This window comes from Parus major, chromosome 3 (genome assembly GCF_001522545.3).
Source record: "Parus major isolate Abel chromosome 3, Parus_major1.1, whole genome shotgun sequence".
Classification (NCBI taxonomy): Eukaryota; Metazoa; Chordata; class Aves; order Passeriformes; family Paridae; genus Parus; species Parus major.
This window is the reverse complement of record NC_031770.1, coordinates 30,694,947-30,708,630: the sequence shown is the minus strand read 5'-3', so window position 1 is coordinate 30,708,630 and position 13,684 is coordinate 30,694,947. Positions and strand designations below refer to the sequence as shown.

Genomic DNA, 13,684 nt, shown 5'->3' with positions numbered 1-13,684 from the left:
CTCCGGGGCGCCCGGAAGGGGCGGTGCGAGGGGGAGGCGGAACTCGGAGGAGAGCGGCGAAACTGCGGGAAAGGGCCGCTCCATCGGCCCCACGGGTCCTGCGGCGCACGCGCGGGCTCTGATCACGGCCCGGGCTCGGTCGGGCGTGGCCGCCCCGTCCCGTCTCGTCCCCGCCGCCGCCGCCGCCGCCGCCGTCGCCGTAGCAGCAGCAGCAGCAGCGATCGCGCCGGGCGGGCGCCATGGCGGTGCGCGGGGTGTCGTGCCTGGCCTGGTGCCTCCGCCGAGTTGGGGCTAGCTGCGACTGGCTCCTGCTGGAGGCCGGCACGCAGGTGAGCCGCGCCGGGCTCCGGCCCTTCGGAGCGGGCGGGTGGGCACGGCTCTTGGGGCGTAGTTTGGGTGGAACTCGTTTCTGACAGTGCTTCCCAGGAGGAAAGCCTCTTCCCGCTTAAGGAGCAGCCGCCATTCGTGGCCGTTCGGAGGGCTCACCGCCTCCGGGCGGCACCAGCGGATGCCGTTTAGCCCCGCTAACGCCCGAGGGCGGGGAGGGCGGACCCAGGTACTGGAGTCGACTTGGCCAAGCCTTTGCTTGTTTATCTCTTTAAATTCTTATGTCATATTTAGATAGAGGTGTTCGTGTGACGGGAACGTAAATGAGGACGAGGTAGTCCGTGGCCTAATTAACAAGGCAATGCTTTGCCGACGTTAATATTACGTAAGACATAAGGTATTCGGGTGTAAACGAGGTCGTGTTTAAATTGTTTTGGTTATGTTTTGGTGCGGTTCAGGAACAGCCGTTTTCTCAGCGATCATGTTTTTTAATGGAAAAATGGGTCCTGCTACTCCTCCCTAAAACCCAGCAGGCAAAGACTTGTGGTGAGGTTGGGGCATTGTTAAAGGATTGCTGTTCTGTTGGCCAAAATCAGACAGGTAGTTAGATGGTGTGGATGATGCTGTGGCCAAGGCCCTGTGCTCACACACTGCAAAAAGCACCTATCCAAACGTACGATTTTGTTTCTGTCCCATTGTGTATTTGAAGCCCTGAGATGTGCAGACCACCTCAGCGAAGGAATGGAGGTAATACAACTTGCCCCCAGAGTGCTGATAATTGTACAGAGAATCCAGTTTGGGATGTTACTGCTCTGATTGTCTGCACAGTGGTTGTCATAGGCAGCAGGGAGGCTAATGGCATTCTGGTGCTTTAGGTGTGCCAGGCCACAGAGCACAAACTGCTTTTGCTGGAGATTTACACCATAATTCATAGAACATCCTGAGTTGGTAGGGAGGGACCCACAAAGATCATTGAGTGCAACTCCTGACTCTGCACAGGACAGCCCTAAGAATCACACCACATGCCTGAGAGTGTTGTCTAAACACTTCTTGAACCCTGTCAGGCTTGGTGCTGTGACCACTTCAGTGCCAAAGGACACTGGTGAGGTGTGGGGATGTGTTGTGACTTGCCAGTACTGCTGTGAGCAGTACTGAACTGCCAGCAGGAGAGTGGTAACATCTTGGACCCCTGTTTGCTAAATGAACTTGATCAAGGGGGACTTTTGTAACTGACCCTGCTTGCTCTCACTCATATTGGTGTGTGAGATCCTGCAGATGTGTTTGACTGGGCCCTGAGGATGCCACCGCTGGGACAAATGCAAAGCTGATTATATGTTTGAATCCTCATGAAGAGGGGAGTCTATCCATTCAAGTCTCTGTACCTCTTACATATGCAATCCATGCTGACAGAACACTATATGAAACATTTAAGAGGTAGGCACTAACATGGTTAAGTTTGCTTTTGTCATCTTAGTTTGCTTCCTTGCCTTTGGTTATGACATGGGGGTCTGAGTTGTTGCTCTAAACTCAAGGTGAGAACTGTTCAGGTAGTGCAGTGCACAGATGAATTAAGAGCAGTGTACAGAGGAAGGGAGAGCAGGGATGTGCTTTAAATGGCAATCTGAAATTAGATGAGATTTAATAAAATGTGGTGCAATAGTACAATTAAATTATGTCCCTTCTTCCAGAAGATACTATTAGAGTCTAATTTAGACTCAGTTATTTAGATCACTTTCACTACACAGCATCACCCACTTGTAGCTTAGATTCTGAGACATAGGATCAGTGCTGTGATTTACAAAAGTATTGTATATTTAGGGCAATGTGGGGTGTGCACTTTTTTTGATGGCAGTTTTCTGGGCTATTTTTTCCTGTATCTTTCCTGTTCACAAATGGTTGAACAGATGCAACTAGCAAAAGGAAAGGGTAAGAAGTAATCTTGAGACCCACACGCAGTAGTGCTGGTTTGAAGAAATCACGTTTGTTTAGGTAATAACTGAGGTGGGACACAGATGTTTTGTGAGTGGCTTTGAGTAGCTTTGCTGCTGAAGGAGATTTCCGTGAAACCAAGGTTGTAATGTGCTTCAGAGAAGTAAAATTTTCCTCAGTGGGAGAGAAAGATAATACTTCAAACTTTGTACGTTTCCGTTTTCTATCTTCTCTTAAATTTAAATGAAAAAGAATCATATTATGACAGACTTTTTGGAAATAACCATAAGATGTTGATCTAGAGTTTTGCTGTACTTAAATTGATGTAAACTGAATTTACCATGTCATTGCTGATTGCAATAACTAAACTACTTTATTTTTAGGTGACTGTAGGCCGAGGATTAGATATCACATACCAGTTGGTGTCAAAAACCTGTCCCTTGATGATCTCTCGTAAGCACTGTGTCTTCCAGCAGAATGCAGAAGGGCAGTGGACTGTCAAGGATAACAAGGTACAGAGACCAATTGAAGACCTTGTGCTCTGAGATTCATTGAATGGAATCCATTGTTTTGGATCTAGCAATGTATGGGCTATGATATAGTATAAGGTATATAAATATATGATATGATATGGTGTATATATATACTATATATATATGATATATATATAAATATATATATGATAAAGTATAAGTATAAGTGATAGAAGGTCCATGGGAATGTGTCTTGCCTGATGTGCACTTCCAGCAGGAGACTTTAGTCTGCTGCAGTTGGCATGCTAACTATATTACTTTCTGTATGTAGATCCACCTCTTGGTTTAACATTTTCCAGACCAGTGTGGCCAAGCCAAGGGCACTTTGCATTCTGTGAAGCTGTTTGGTGTCACTTTCTTAAAAAATATCCTATATGAATTTTGACATAGGATTTTATCCTTTCAAAAGGATAGCATTCTTGTAGTACTAATGAAAAAATAAAGTGTAACTCCTTATTGTAGTGACACAATTGCTTTCATGGTAATCAACTTCCATGGGAATCTAGTGTTAGAAAAACCATGCTTCATGTTGTATACAAATGAATTTCTCCTGAAAGTTCTTCTCAGCTGATTAGAATAAAATGTTGGTATCAGAGTGATCACCTGGGTCTCACTGACTTCAGTAATCTGTTTTTATATAATGATGTCTCCACTTTCTCATTTGGTCTGAAAACAGTAAAATGAGTAATTTGGTTTAAAACAGCACTGGTAGAACAAAAATGTTCAACACATCATGCAGATTTGAAGGATATTTGGCTGAACAGCAGATTAGTCAGAAAGGAATGGAGTGGCTACTATTAAAATTACAGTGATCTTAAACAAAACCCTCTTGTAGTACATGTATAAACTTGAAAACTTAATGTTGCTGCATGATAGGGAACATCTACCATAGATCCTGTTAACACTTCCTGTCTATTTTCACTGTTGGTCAGCTTGTTTCATTGAATCTCATTTAGATATGTCAGTTCCTAGTGTTTCTGCAGTTCATCATGAGCACAAACCAGTTTTGCTGGTTTTGAAAACTATTTATTGAGCTAATTTCAAAATCTTCCTTGTGCTTCAAGCATTATCTCTGGAAGAACATTTTCCTTCTTTATAGTTTCCTTGTATTTATGGAAAACTTTGTTTTTCTTCAAGGAATATAACCAATGCTTCTTCTTATTTCCTTTTTTTTTTTTTCTTTTTCTGGAATTTCAGGTAACAGAATAATTACTGTAGTACTCAATGTTCCTGACAATGATCTATTGTGGAGTCTTTTTATTAGTTAATTCTTATTTCAGAAGCTTTTGTGCATGTTTTTCCCCTCAGAGATCATTGTTTTCTTTCTGCACAAGCACGTATGTCAAAATGTTGTTCTTGGTGATTGTACAGAAAATCTGTAATGCAAGAATAATGTTCAGTAAATAATACAGTGCAGTAATAAATGCAACACTGAGCAAATAAGCTGGATATTACAAGCTTTATTTAAAGAGGTGTGTTGTTCTGAAGCACTGGAGAGGTTGGCTGTGTTTATTTACCATTGCCAGAAATAACTTACAGAGGACTCTGTAACTACATATTAAATTTTGGTGATTCTGTGTTTATTGGCAGAGTCTAAATGGAGTCTGGCTTAACAAACAGCGCCTGGATCCATCAAAAGTCTATCCTATTGCTGAAGGAGACCGTATACAGTTAGGAGTGCCTTTGGAAAACAGAGAGACCGCTGAATATGAGTATGAAGTAATTAAAGACGAATGGGAGAAAATTAGACCCTTTTTAGCCCAAAGAAGTGACCTAGGGAAAGCTAAGAGTTCAAGAACTAAACGTAAATGTAGTTTGGAGGAATTGGAGACATCTGGATCAGAAGGCCCTTCAAACTCCAGATGCAAAAGAGACAGAATGTCATTTAACAATGAGCCTTCAGATAAATCATGGGCAGAGGCAGAAGAGGCCAGACGGCTAACAGAGAAGATGGATGCCAAGCTGTCTTCTCCTGGACCCAGTGACGGGGATAGTGGTCCAGTGCATGGTAGCCCTGTTGACTCCAAGAAAGCTGTGACTGTCCCCCAGAAGGACCAGAAAGGCTCTGGCCTTGCAGAGTCATGGACTGGCTTGAAAATGCTGAGGAAATCGTTAGTAGATACAATGAAATTAAAGGTCAAAGTGCAGGAGAAGCAGTCTGAAGTTCTAAATGTGAAGCAGAAGCACAGGAAGTGTGATCAGAAGGATATCTTTCTGATGGAACAGGAGCTGCAGGAGTTGCAGAACCAACTCTGCATGGAACAAGAGCATCAGCAGCAGCAGGTGGAAGAGTTGGAGAGGACATTCTGTAAAGAGCAGCAGAAGCTAGAGGTATAATGGTGGTAACAATTTTGGCCTGTGTCTTCACTTTAAGGAGTGCCTCATATAAGGCATTGATCCAAAATAGCTCTTGAACTATACAGTAACATAAATAGTGTTTGTGTGAGTTACCCTGCTAAAATTTTCATGGAAGTATTTAACTTAGCATGTAATACAGTGCATGTACCGAAAGAAAGGGCAGAGACAGAAGAGATTTGTCTGCATGGAGAAGTCAGAAAAAGGTGCAAAATAAAGCATTTCAGTTGGTAAAGAAGCATGTTTTTAAATAAAAGAATGGAAGTCTTTGCCTGATCTCTCATGCTTATAGAGAGGACAAGTTGAAAAGTAATCACTTTAAGTGTGAATTTCTCTCATCACATGGCTGAAATAATGCTCAGTTTGCATGGCAAATGCACTGTCTTTAAAATCAATGAAATATTGCATACCTTTATCCTTGGAGGGAAGGAGATTCTTTTCCTACTTTCAAAGAACCCTTTCTTGCAATCTTGTAATCTGTAAGCAGGAAGTATATGTGATAAGTTGCTTTTTTGGTAAGAGACTGAAATCTGTTCAAACTTGAGACTGCTCAAAATATGATTTAAAGAAAATGAGGATTAATCTTAATATAATAATATTATATATAATACTAAATAATAATAATTTAACTAATAATTTACTAGTTACTTCCTTAAAGTCTTCTGCTAAAGGCAGTATACCAGTATCAGAAGTATAGCAAGTTTGGAGTTGTGTCCTTAGAAACAACAAGGTGTTTACCTGGAGCTTTAGGTATCTCTGACCTCTTTGAATGTGCTCAAAGACAGAGTTGCAGCTTTTAAGCTGTTACTGATCTTTTTGCTTCTGTGAATATGCTGGTGCCTTTTGAGCTAGAATGATGTGGGGGTATTTCAAATGTGGAACTGTAAATGATACATCCATTTTAACTCTTCACAGTAAATGATAGCTCTAATTTCTGTTGCAAACCCTAGAGTGGAACATCTTGTCATTTGTTGAAAATCTGTGTTGTTTCTTTAAGCATATCCTCTAAAAAGAATGTGCAGAGTAGTAATTTTCTGTCTCTTATGTTCAAGTCTTTTTTTCCTCCCACTTCTTAACCCACCCAGGGAGAAAAGTGTCAGCAAGAAGAGAACCTGAAGGAGCAGCTGGCCCAGGTCTTGCAAGAGGCAAGTGATTATGAGTCTAGGTTTGGTCTAACTGTAAGTCAGATATTTAAATCTTTCAGAGTGCTGTGGTTTCTTGGTAAAAGACAAGGACTTTGCCTTAGGTGACTGTAAAACCTTCTGAAGTGAAAGAGTAACCTGGAAAAGGGAATGCAAATTGTGATGGCACTGGGAATGTAATAAATAACTGGAATTGCATTGCAGTTTTAAGTTAAGGATAAACTGTCTTAACACATCAACTCATATATGTTGCTCTTCTAGGAGGAGAATAGGAGAAATGAGTGAACTTTAATGCTGAATCTTATGACTATGACCATGTATCTTTAATAGGATTGCTTATAATGGTACTCTTATAACTTCTGTAATGGTATTGTTACAGCATCGTGCTTTAATGGAAGAACTGAATCGTAATAAAAAAGATTTTGAGGAGATAATTCGAGCCAAGAATAAAGAACTGGAAGAAACCAAGGTAATGAATAACTGCATTCTTAGTTTTATTCGTAAGTGAAACATGACACGCTGCAGCAGAGGAAATGGTTTGTTTAACTATTGTCTTGGCTCTGCCTGGCCTCCTATAGTGCAAAATTTCTGTGTTTTGAGATGGCAGCTGACTCTGGTTTCAAGTACTGGGGGAGGAGGCACCTTGCCCTTTTGGTAAATTAGTGTCAGACAGTTGTTAGTAGATCTTTCTCGATCAGAAGGAAAGCCCAAAGCAACTGAACAATGCATTGTAGAAGAGCAATGGGCCCATTGCACCCTTTCTTTAAAAAAAACCACAAGCAAACAAAAAGTCAAACCAGAAATAACAGTAAAAAAATCCACTGACAAACTAAAAATGTTTGAAAAATGAGGTGCTTCATTTTCAGTTAAAGGGCATTCAAGTAAAACTGCATTGTGACAGCAGTTCTATAAGGGAGTGTAGGACTGAAGCAACATGGAATTTGAATAATGATTGAGATAAACCACAGTTCTTCCTGCCCTTGACACAAAGTGATGTGTGGAAAATAATTAAGGAGATCCTTTCCTGTAACTTACTTTTGGAAACTATCACATTATCCAACATTGACAGTTTTCTTTGTTTTTTTAATGTCATCTTTGGAAGTTTGTTGCTGTTTCAACTACAGCTTCAATTAGAATAATTTTCCCGTTATTTTTAGAAGATAGAGCAGGTACCCAGCCTAATCAGCCTAATTTAACTCTTAACAAGCAATCAAAAAGATTATTAGGTTGTTAAATGCAAGTAAATGTTTTAAACTTTATTGCTTCCTTTTTTTTAACATTTGATGTGTTTAGTCTGTTGGGTGTTTTGCTTTTAATATCAGACACCAAAAAAAAATACTGATTAAAAGCAAACTCTTGCCAGGAACAGGTTGAAAGATTCTGAAGAGGATCATCTGGTCATTTCTTTAGGCTGAAGGGAATTTTGGTAGTAGGTGCTGTTCTTCCTTTCAAGTTCTCTTTAGTGGGTGGGAGAATTCTCAATACTGCTGAGACTACAAAGAGGAAGGAGGTTACAGATCTGGGTATATGATAGATACCCACTTCACCTGTCATGTGGAGCTTTGCAGTATGATTTTCTTCCCCTGCACACACACTTCCTGCCAATTGAGAAAAAACTTGTTCTTTGTTGATGCATAAGCACATGTACTTTTCCAATAGGAGGAAAAGGAAAAGGTGAGAGCCCAAAAAGAAGAGGTATTGAATCAGATGAATGATGTGTTGGAGAATGAGTTGCAGTGCACAATCTGTTCTGAGCACTTTATCGAGGTATGTTTAAACCTGTATGGGTTTGCTAGTAAAAAAGAGATTTGAGAAGCTTTCCATAGTTCTAGTTATGCAATATTTAAGCCCTTTTCTTTATTTAATTTGTTTAACAGTCCCAACAGACCCACAGTGAGTCCTTATGGGAAAGAGTTGATCCATAAATTCATTCTGTCTGCCCTGACTCTATTTGACGGCAAATTCAGCTTTAATGTCTCTATCTGCATAGACATGGGTGCTTAATCCTAAAATGCACATAAGCTGGGTGCACTTGTGTAGGTTTTTGAACTGGTGTTCCAAATTTCTAACAACTGCTTACGGAAGAATTATTTTGTAGTGGACCTTGCTTTAAGCTGACTAGAGTTGGACTATTTGAGATTTAGATATATGGAGAGGTTAGTAAAGGAAGGGAGGTACAGTATTCAGACAAGTCCTGGGATATTTATATTGTTCAGATAAACTCTTTCTTTGAGAAATTGGCCTATTTTCATTTGATTCTCCAAGTAATAGGCTATGCTTGTCATGTAGACCATTATTTTTGTTCATGTTTTGCTAGAAGGTCAGTTTTATTACATTCTTTTTTACTATGGGAAACCTGATGTATTAGCCTTATTATAATGGCTTACGAGCTAGCTGAAATTTTGATTTCTGGTTTCTCAGTATATTAAGATGATATTTTTCAGTGTCTTGAGTTTTTTCCATAATTTATCCTTTTCGAATTTGGATAACTTGTAATAAAATGAATGAATTTTGACTGTTTCTGGCTTGCTATATATCACTTTCATTAACTCCATTAATTGACTCATTGTCCTAGTTTAGGGCAAATTTGGGAGAGAACCTCCAAATGGGGTTCTCCTGAAAAAGCAAAATTCAAACAGCCCCCCCCCAACTGGTTTGGGAAAAAGAGATTTCCTTGGAGAGAAGTGCAAAAAACTATTTATTTAACAGAAATTGAATAATATTAAACAATAAAACCTCTCGCTGTTCGATGAGATGACAAATCCAGAAAAGTCCTTTTCTTGTGGTATAGCTTGGCTTGCTCAGTCTCTTAACAATCCCTCTGGCACCAGAAAGTGCTGAGGTCCGGGCCCCAGTGGACCACAGGTGTGAGCTCCTGGGGTTTGGCTGGGTGTTTTTCAGTCCAGAGCCGGTTTGAACAGATACAAAGAAAAAGGAAAAAAACAGTCCAGGGAACTCCTCTGCCTCAGCTAGCTAAAACTAACTAACTGTAAAAGAGCAGCTCTGTCCCGCTGTCTGTCCGTGCTGCAGACACCACAGTCCAGCAGCAGGATGCAGGGGAGCGAGTGTTTTTCTTTAACACAAACTGTGAACTTCTTCTTCCCTCTCCTTCACTCTCAGAGCCAGTCTTAAAGGTGCAGAACTTAATATGTAACATAAACCAGACAATTGAGGATACCAGTATCATAAAGTCACCCCAGGACACTTGTAAAGCTGGCCTGACCTCTGGCATGGGAGAGTTTGTGTGACTCCTGCACAGGCCCTGAAGGCTTTGGGCTCTTCAGTCCCTTTCCCTATACAAAATATTCATCTAATATTTCCCTGTATTCAGTCTATTTTTGCTTGACAGTGCCTTTGCAAGCATGTTATGACCAGTATCCTTCTGCTGAATTCCACAGGCGGTCACTCTGAACTGTGCACACAGCTTCTGCTCCTACTGTATCAATGAGTGGATGAGACGTAAAGTGGAGTGCCCTATCTGCAGGCAGGAGATCAAATCAAAGACACGCTCTCTGGTGCTGGATAACTGCATTAACAGGATGGTAGAAAAACTCGATGTGGAAATGAAAGAGCATCGCCTGAACCTTATCAGAGAGCGGAAAGGTGAGAGGTGGGTGGATGTGGCATGATGAGTACAGTCTTTTATTCCACCTATTTTGTACAACTTTCTTTGGCACCTATATACTAAGGAGATGCTCAGGGAATGCTGCAGAAACACTAAAAAAATAATAACTACATCTCTTGACTAGCTAGCTTTACTGCACAGTAAACTGAAATTAGTACAAAGTTTGGAAAAAGACTTCAGTATGAAGTCTTTCATACTGGTGGTATGAAGACCACCATAGTCTGGTGGGACAACTTAATCTAACCATGCTAAAGGTTTCACTCTTTCAAAGAGACCACTTAATAAAAGCAAAAATATAGAATGGTCCTTGAAAATTTTGCCAGGCACCTTTGATTTAACTGTGGATTGCATAATTACAGAAATTCAGCAGACCTGACTAGAAGCTCTGAATTATTTTCTTTGTGCTAGATTTATGTAGAAAATCTCTGAAGGAGACACTGGTATATCATGGAAATTTATGACTGAACTGACAGTTGCTCTGACATGTTTATTTTTGTGGAATTAAAACCACTGTGGCTTACAGGCATAACGTCTTGCCTAGTTGTTGCTAAAATATTGTGCATGGTGGAGATTGCTTTAATAAAAACCCCAGTATAGCTTATTCCATGTCTGCTTCCTTTTAAATTTCTTTCTAGAGCACTTGACACTGGTATCTAGGTGCTGAAATGTAGATACCTGTTCCTGTTATCCCTTAAATATCTATTGCTGTGTTCTCTAAGTAATTGTCTTGTTTTCCCTTCATAGACATCACTGCACCATCCTTAATTTTGCAATGTATCAAGCCTTTTACCAAAAGAAAGGCTTTTGACACCTTTCAGATGTGCCATGGTGACATAGAATGACATCACTAAGCAGTGCTGGTTCAAGCCTGAAATTATAACCTATGATAACCCTTTCGGTCTGATTCCCTCAGGAAATGCTGCATTGCTGAGAGCCTGCCTGGCTCAGCTACAAGAATTGCTTTTACCTCTGCAGAACTGAGGCAGCCCTTGTGCGATTCATGCATCTGCAGAGTGAGTGCCACAGTGTTCCTGAAGTGTCTTGTCAGGTAGCTAATGGGCACTAGCTGAAGTGGTGCCTTCATTGGAGCCCACTGTGTGCTACACCAGTGGTCTTCATCCTTGTTTGAACAAAAAGCAAATGAGTTCATAGCCTACCATCAGAAATAACTACCAGTAGGAAATCATTTAAATTTACTGTGACATGCTTCAGCTGGAAGGTGAAATGGTTTCTTTGCGTCTTTTGGTGCAGTGATAGAAACATTTTGATTGAAATGAAGATAACCATTTGTCTATTTAAAATTAATTCTTAAGAAATACACCTGTTGAAAGAAGAATGATGTTGCAAGTGACACTTGAGAAGCTGTCAGGGCTTTCCAAGAAACTTTTCTAAGAGTCTTAGTAGCCCCTGCACTAGAAGGACAGCTTGCAGTCTTAAACAGATGAAGCTTTTGATGAGGCTATAAATGACCTGAACAATCACTACTTGTTTGAGAGCCCCTTATCACATTTTTTTTCTTTCCTTTTCTTACCTAGCAAGACACTGAAATAAGTTAGCCACTTCCATTGCCAGTTGTGTGCCTGTAAAGGGGTGGAGAATGTCTCTTCCTCATCTGTTTCAACTTAATAGGAAAAGACACACAGAACACTTTAGAGCACTTGAGAAGCAAATAACTCCCATACCTTTGTTCTTTTATGCTGAAAGCAGGAAAAGAAAAAGGCCTATGTCCTGCAGCTTGAAAGACCTATTGCAAACGGACGGAAACTAAAATATAGTTTCAAAGACAAGTAGTAATTTAGCACTTGTGGCTACAGTTGTCACAGCTAACTTTTTTATCTGTGTGTTTTGAATGCAGAGAAACAGAATGTGATGTCGAAACCAGCCATAGACAATGACAACAGTGTCCCTTCTTTCACCAACTCCATCTTGTCAATGAGCAGTTGTGACAATGAGGACTCTGAGGAAGATTCTTCCTATAGTGAAAGCTACTATGTTATCTGAACGTTGCTACTGAAGACTCATTGCTCCTGTGCTGCCTAGAACCAGCCTAATGGTGTTTGTTTGACTGCTGCTGGAAGAGTAGACTGGGCACCTGGAAGGACCTGTGAAGAGGCTAGAGCTGTAAACTAGGAGCATTTGGAAGAAGGATCTTGTTTCCAAAATGAACGCACAGAAGCTTGATCTCTAAAACAAAATTGGGTTTGTGAGAGAACAGACTGCCATTACACTGGCTAATTGACATACAAACCCTAAACTTCTATGTTAGGTTGTGACCTGCTTGGTGTAATGAAATAGTTTGTATTGCATCATTGTTCTTTCCTTAGTGAATTACATGTTTACATCAGCATCCCTTATTTCAGGCAGCAGAGGGAATGTCCCAAGCCTTTTGGCCATCCCCACCAGCAGGCGGGAGACAAGTATATCAGGAAAAAGTGCCAATGTGGGTTTTCCTCTTGAATTTCATATGCCAACTAGAATCATCCCAGGCCTTTGGCATTAAAGTTAATAAAGGGTGGGATATGGACACTGTTGGCTGCAAATGCATTTTAAGCTAGCTGCTGGTCTTCGGCTTGCTCTGTTTATGTAGCTCATTTTCCATTAGATAGGGACAGAGGAGATTAAATCTTCCAGAAGTCTTCAGGTAGTGTTCTTTTCATGTAGTGCCTTTGCTTTGTTTCTTCTTCAGGCTTTTGCATAAAGGGTTTTAGAACTGGGAAGCAGTACAACCAGAAATTTTTAGCAATTACTTTAAAAACATATAATCAGCAGCAAGAGAGGAACCTCTGCTTCTTCAAGTGTGCTGCTCTCCAAATTATTGAAATGTCCTGTTTGCAGGGTAGTAAAGTAGCATCCGTAGACAACCACAAGGTACAGGATAAAGCACTTTGCTTTATTGTTTACAAGACATAACTGCTGAGCTGTGAGTTGTACTACCCTCACGGCAAATTACTCATTCATAAGAAACTGATCAAGTCATGCCTCATTGTATCATGTATTTGTCTATTGAGTTCCATTTCTGGTGACTTATGCTTACGGCTTAGCTGTTACATGGAAAGGACTCTTACACTGTGAGAACAGAATGGGGAAACCCTTCTCATCTGTAATATTTCTTTGGCTCTTTTTAAGTACCTTTTTGTTTGTATGTTTATTTTGTTTAAGAATGAAAATATAAATCCATTTCTGCATTAGTCTTTGGTGCAGCCACTGAGATGAATGTCTTCTAGTAGTCTTTAGATTTTTTTGAGAAAACAGACTATCTCATTTAATTACTTTGCTTCATGTTTTGATTGCTGTACGCAGTGTGACTAAAGTTATTTGAAAGACTTTTGTATTCAGGAACTGATAAAAGACAACCCAATCCTTCAAGACTGTGACTACCCTAATGCTGATTTAATAGCTACAATCATACCTCTTACCTTCTTCCTCCAAGAAAGATCCCATTAAAAAGGTGCATGGGTGTCCTAAGGAAGTACTGTATTCTGACAGATTTGGTTGGTAGGATTTAAACAAGGGAGGCCTGATCTGTGGGCCAGACAGCTTGCTTAAAACTTTAGTGTAAGGTTTCTTTTGTGAAGGAGACATTACATCTTTTGTATTGTGGTGGTTTTAGCTCTAGCTAAAATCACCAGAATACTTACTCATTTCTTGCTGTGAGATACGGATTAGGAGAATGGCAAAAAAGGCTTAAAAGGAATAAAGGAACTTTATTAACAAGACTACAAGAATAACAAACCAGAATAAAACCTCCAGAAACTTTTCTTCCCCCACCCAAC

The 13,684-nt window shown here is 40.4% G+C and overlaps 1 protein-coding gene across 7 annotated transcripts; it reads left to right on the top strand.

Moving 5' to 3' along the window:
• Positions 1 to 148: 148 nt before the first annotated feature.
• Positions 149 to 13,376, top strand: RNF8 (ring finger protein 8). 7 transcript variants are annotated; one of them, XM_033512586.1, is made up of 9 exons: positions 149 to 329; positions 2,640 to 2,768; positions 4,380 to 5,120; positions 6,230 to 6,322; positions 6,666 to 6,755; positions 7,946 to 8,053; positions 9,685 to 9,889; positions 10,825 to 10,924; positions 11,767 to 11,871. In XM_033512586.1, exons 1-8 carry the CDS (start codon positions 240 to 242, stop codon positions 10,890 to 10,892), a joined length of 1,524 nt encoding a protein of 507 aa, XP_033368477.1. In that variant the 5' UTR covers positions 149 to 239; the 3' UTR covers positions 10,893 to 10,924; positions 11,767 to 11,871. The 7 variants fall into 7 exon arrangements, with proteins under 7 accessions (XP_033368477.1, XP_033368478.1, XP_033368475.1 ...); XM_033512588.1 differs by lacking the exon at positions 10,825 to 10,924 and adding an exon at positions 1,603 to 1,761 and having other exon boundaries at positions 229 to 329; positions 11,767 to 13,376; XM_033512587.1 differs by lacking the exon at positions 10,825 to 10,924 and having other exon boundaries at positions 151 to 329; positions 9,685 to 9,896; positions 11,767 to 13,376.
• Positions 13,377 to 13,684: the final 308 nt, after the last annotated feature.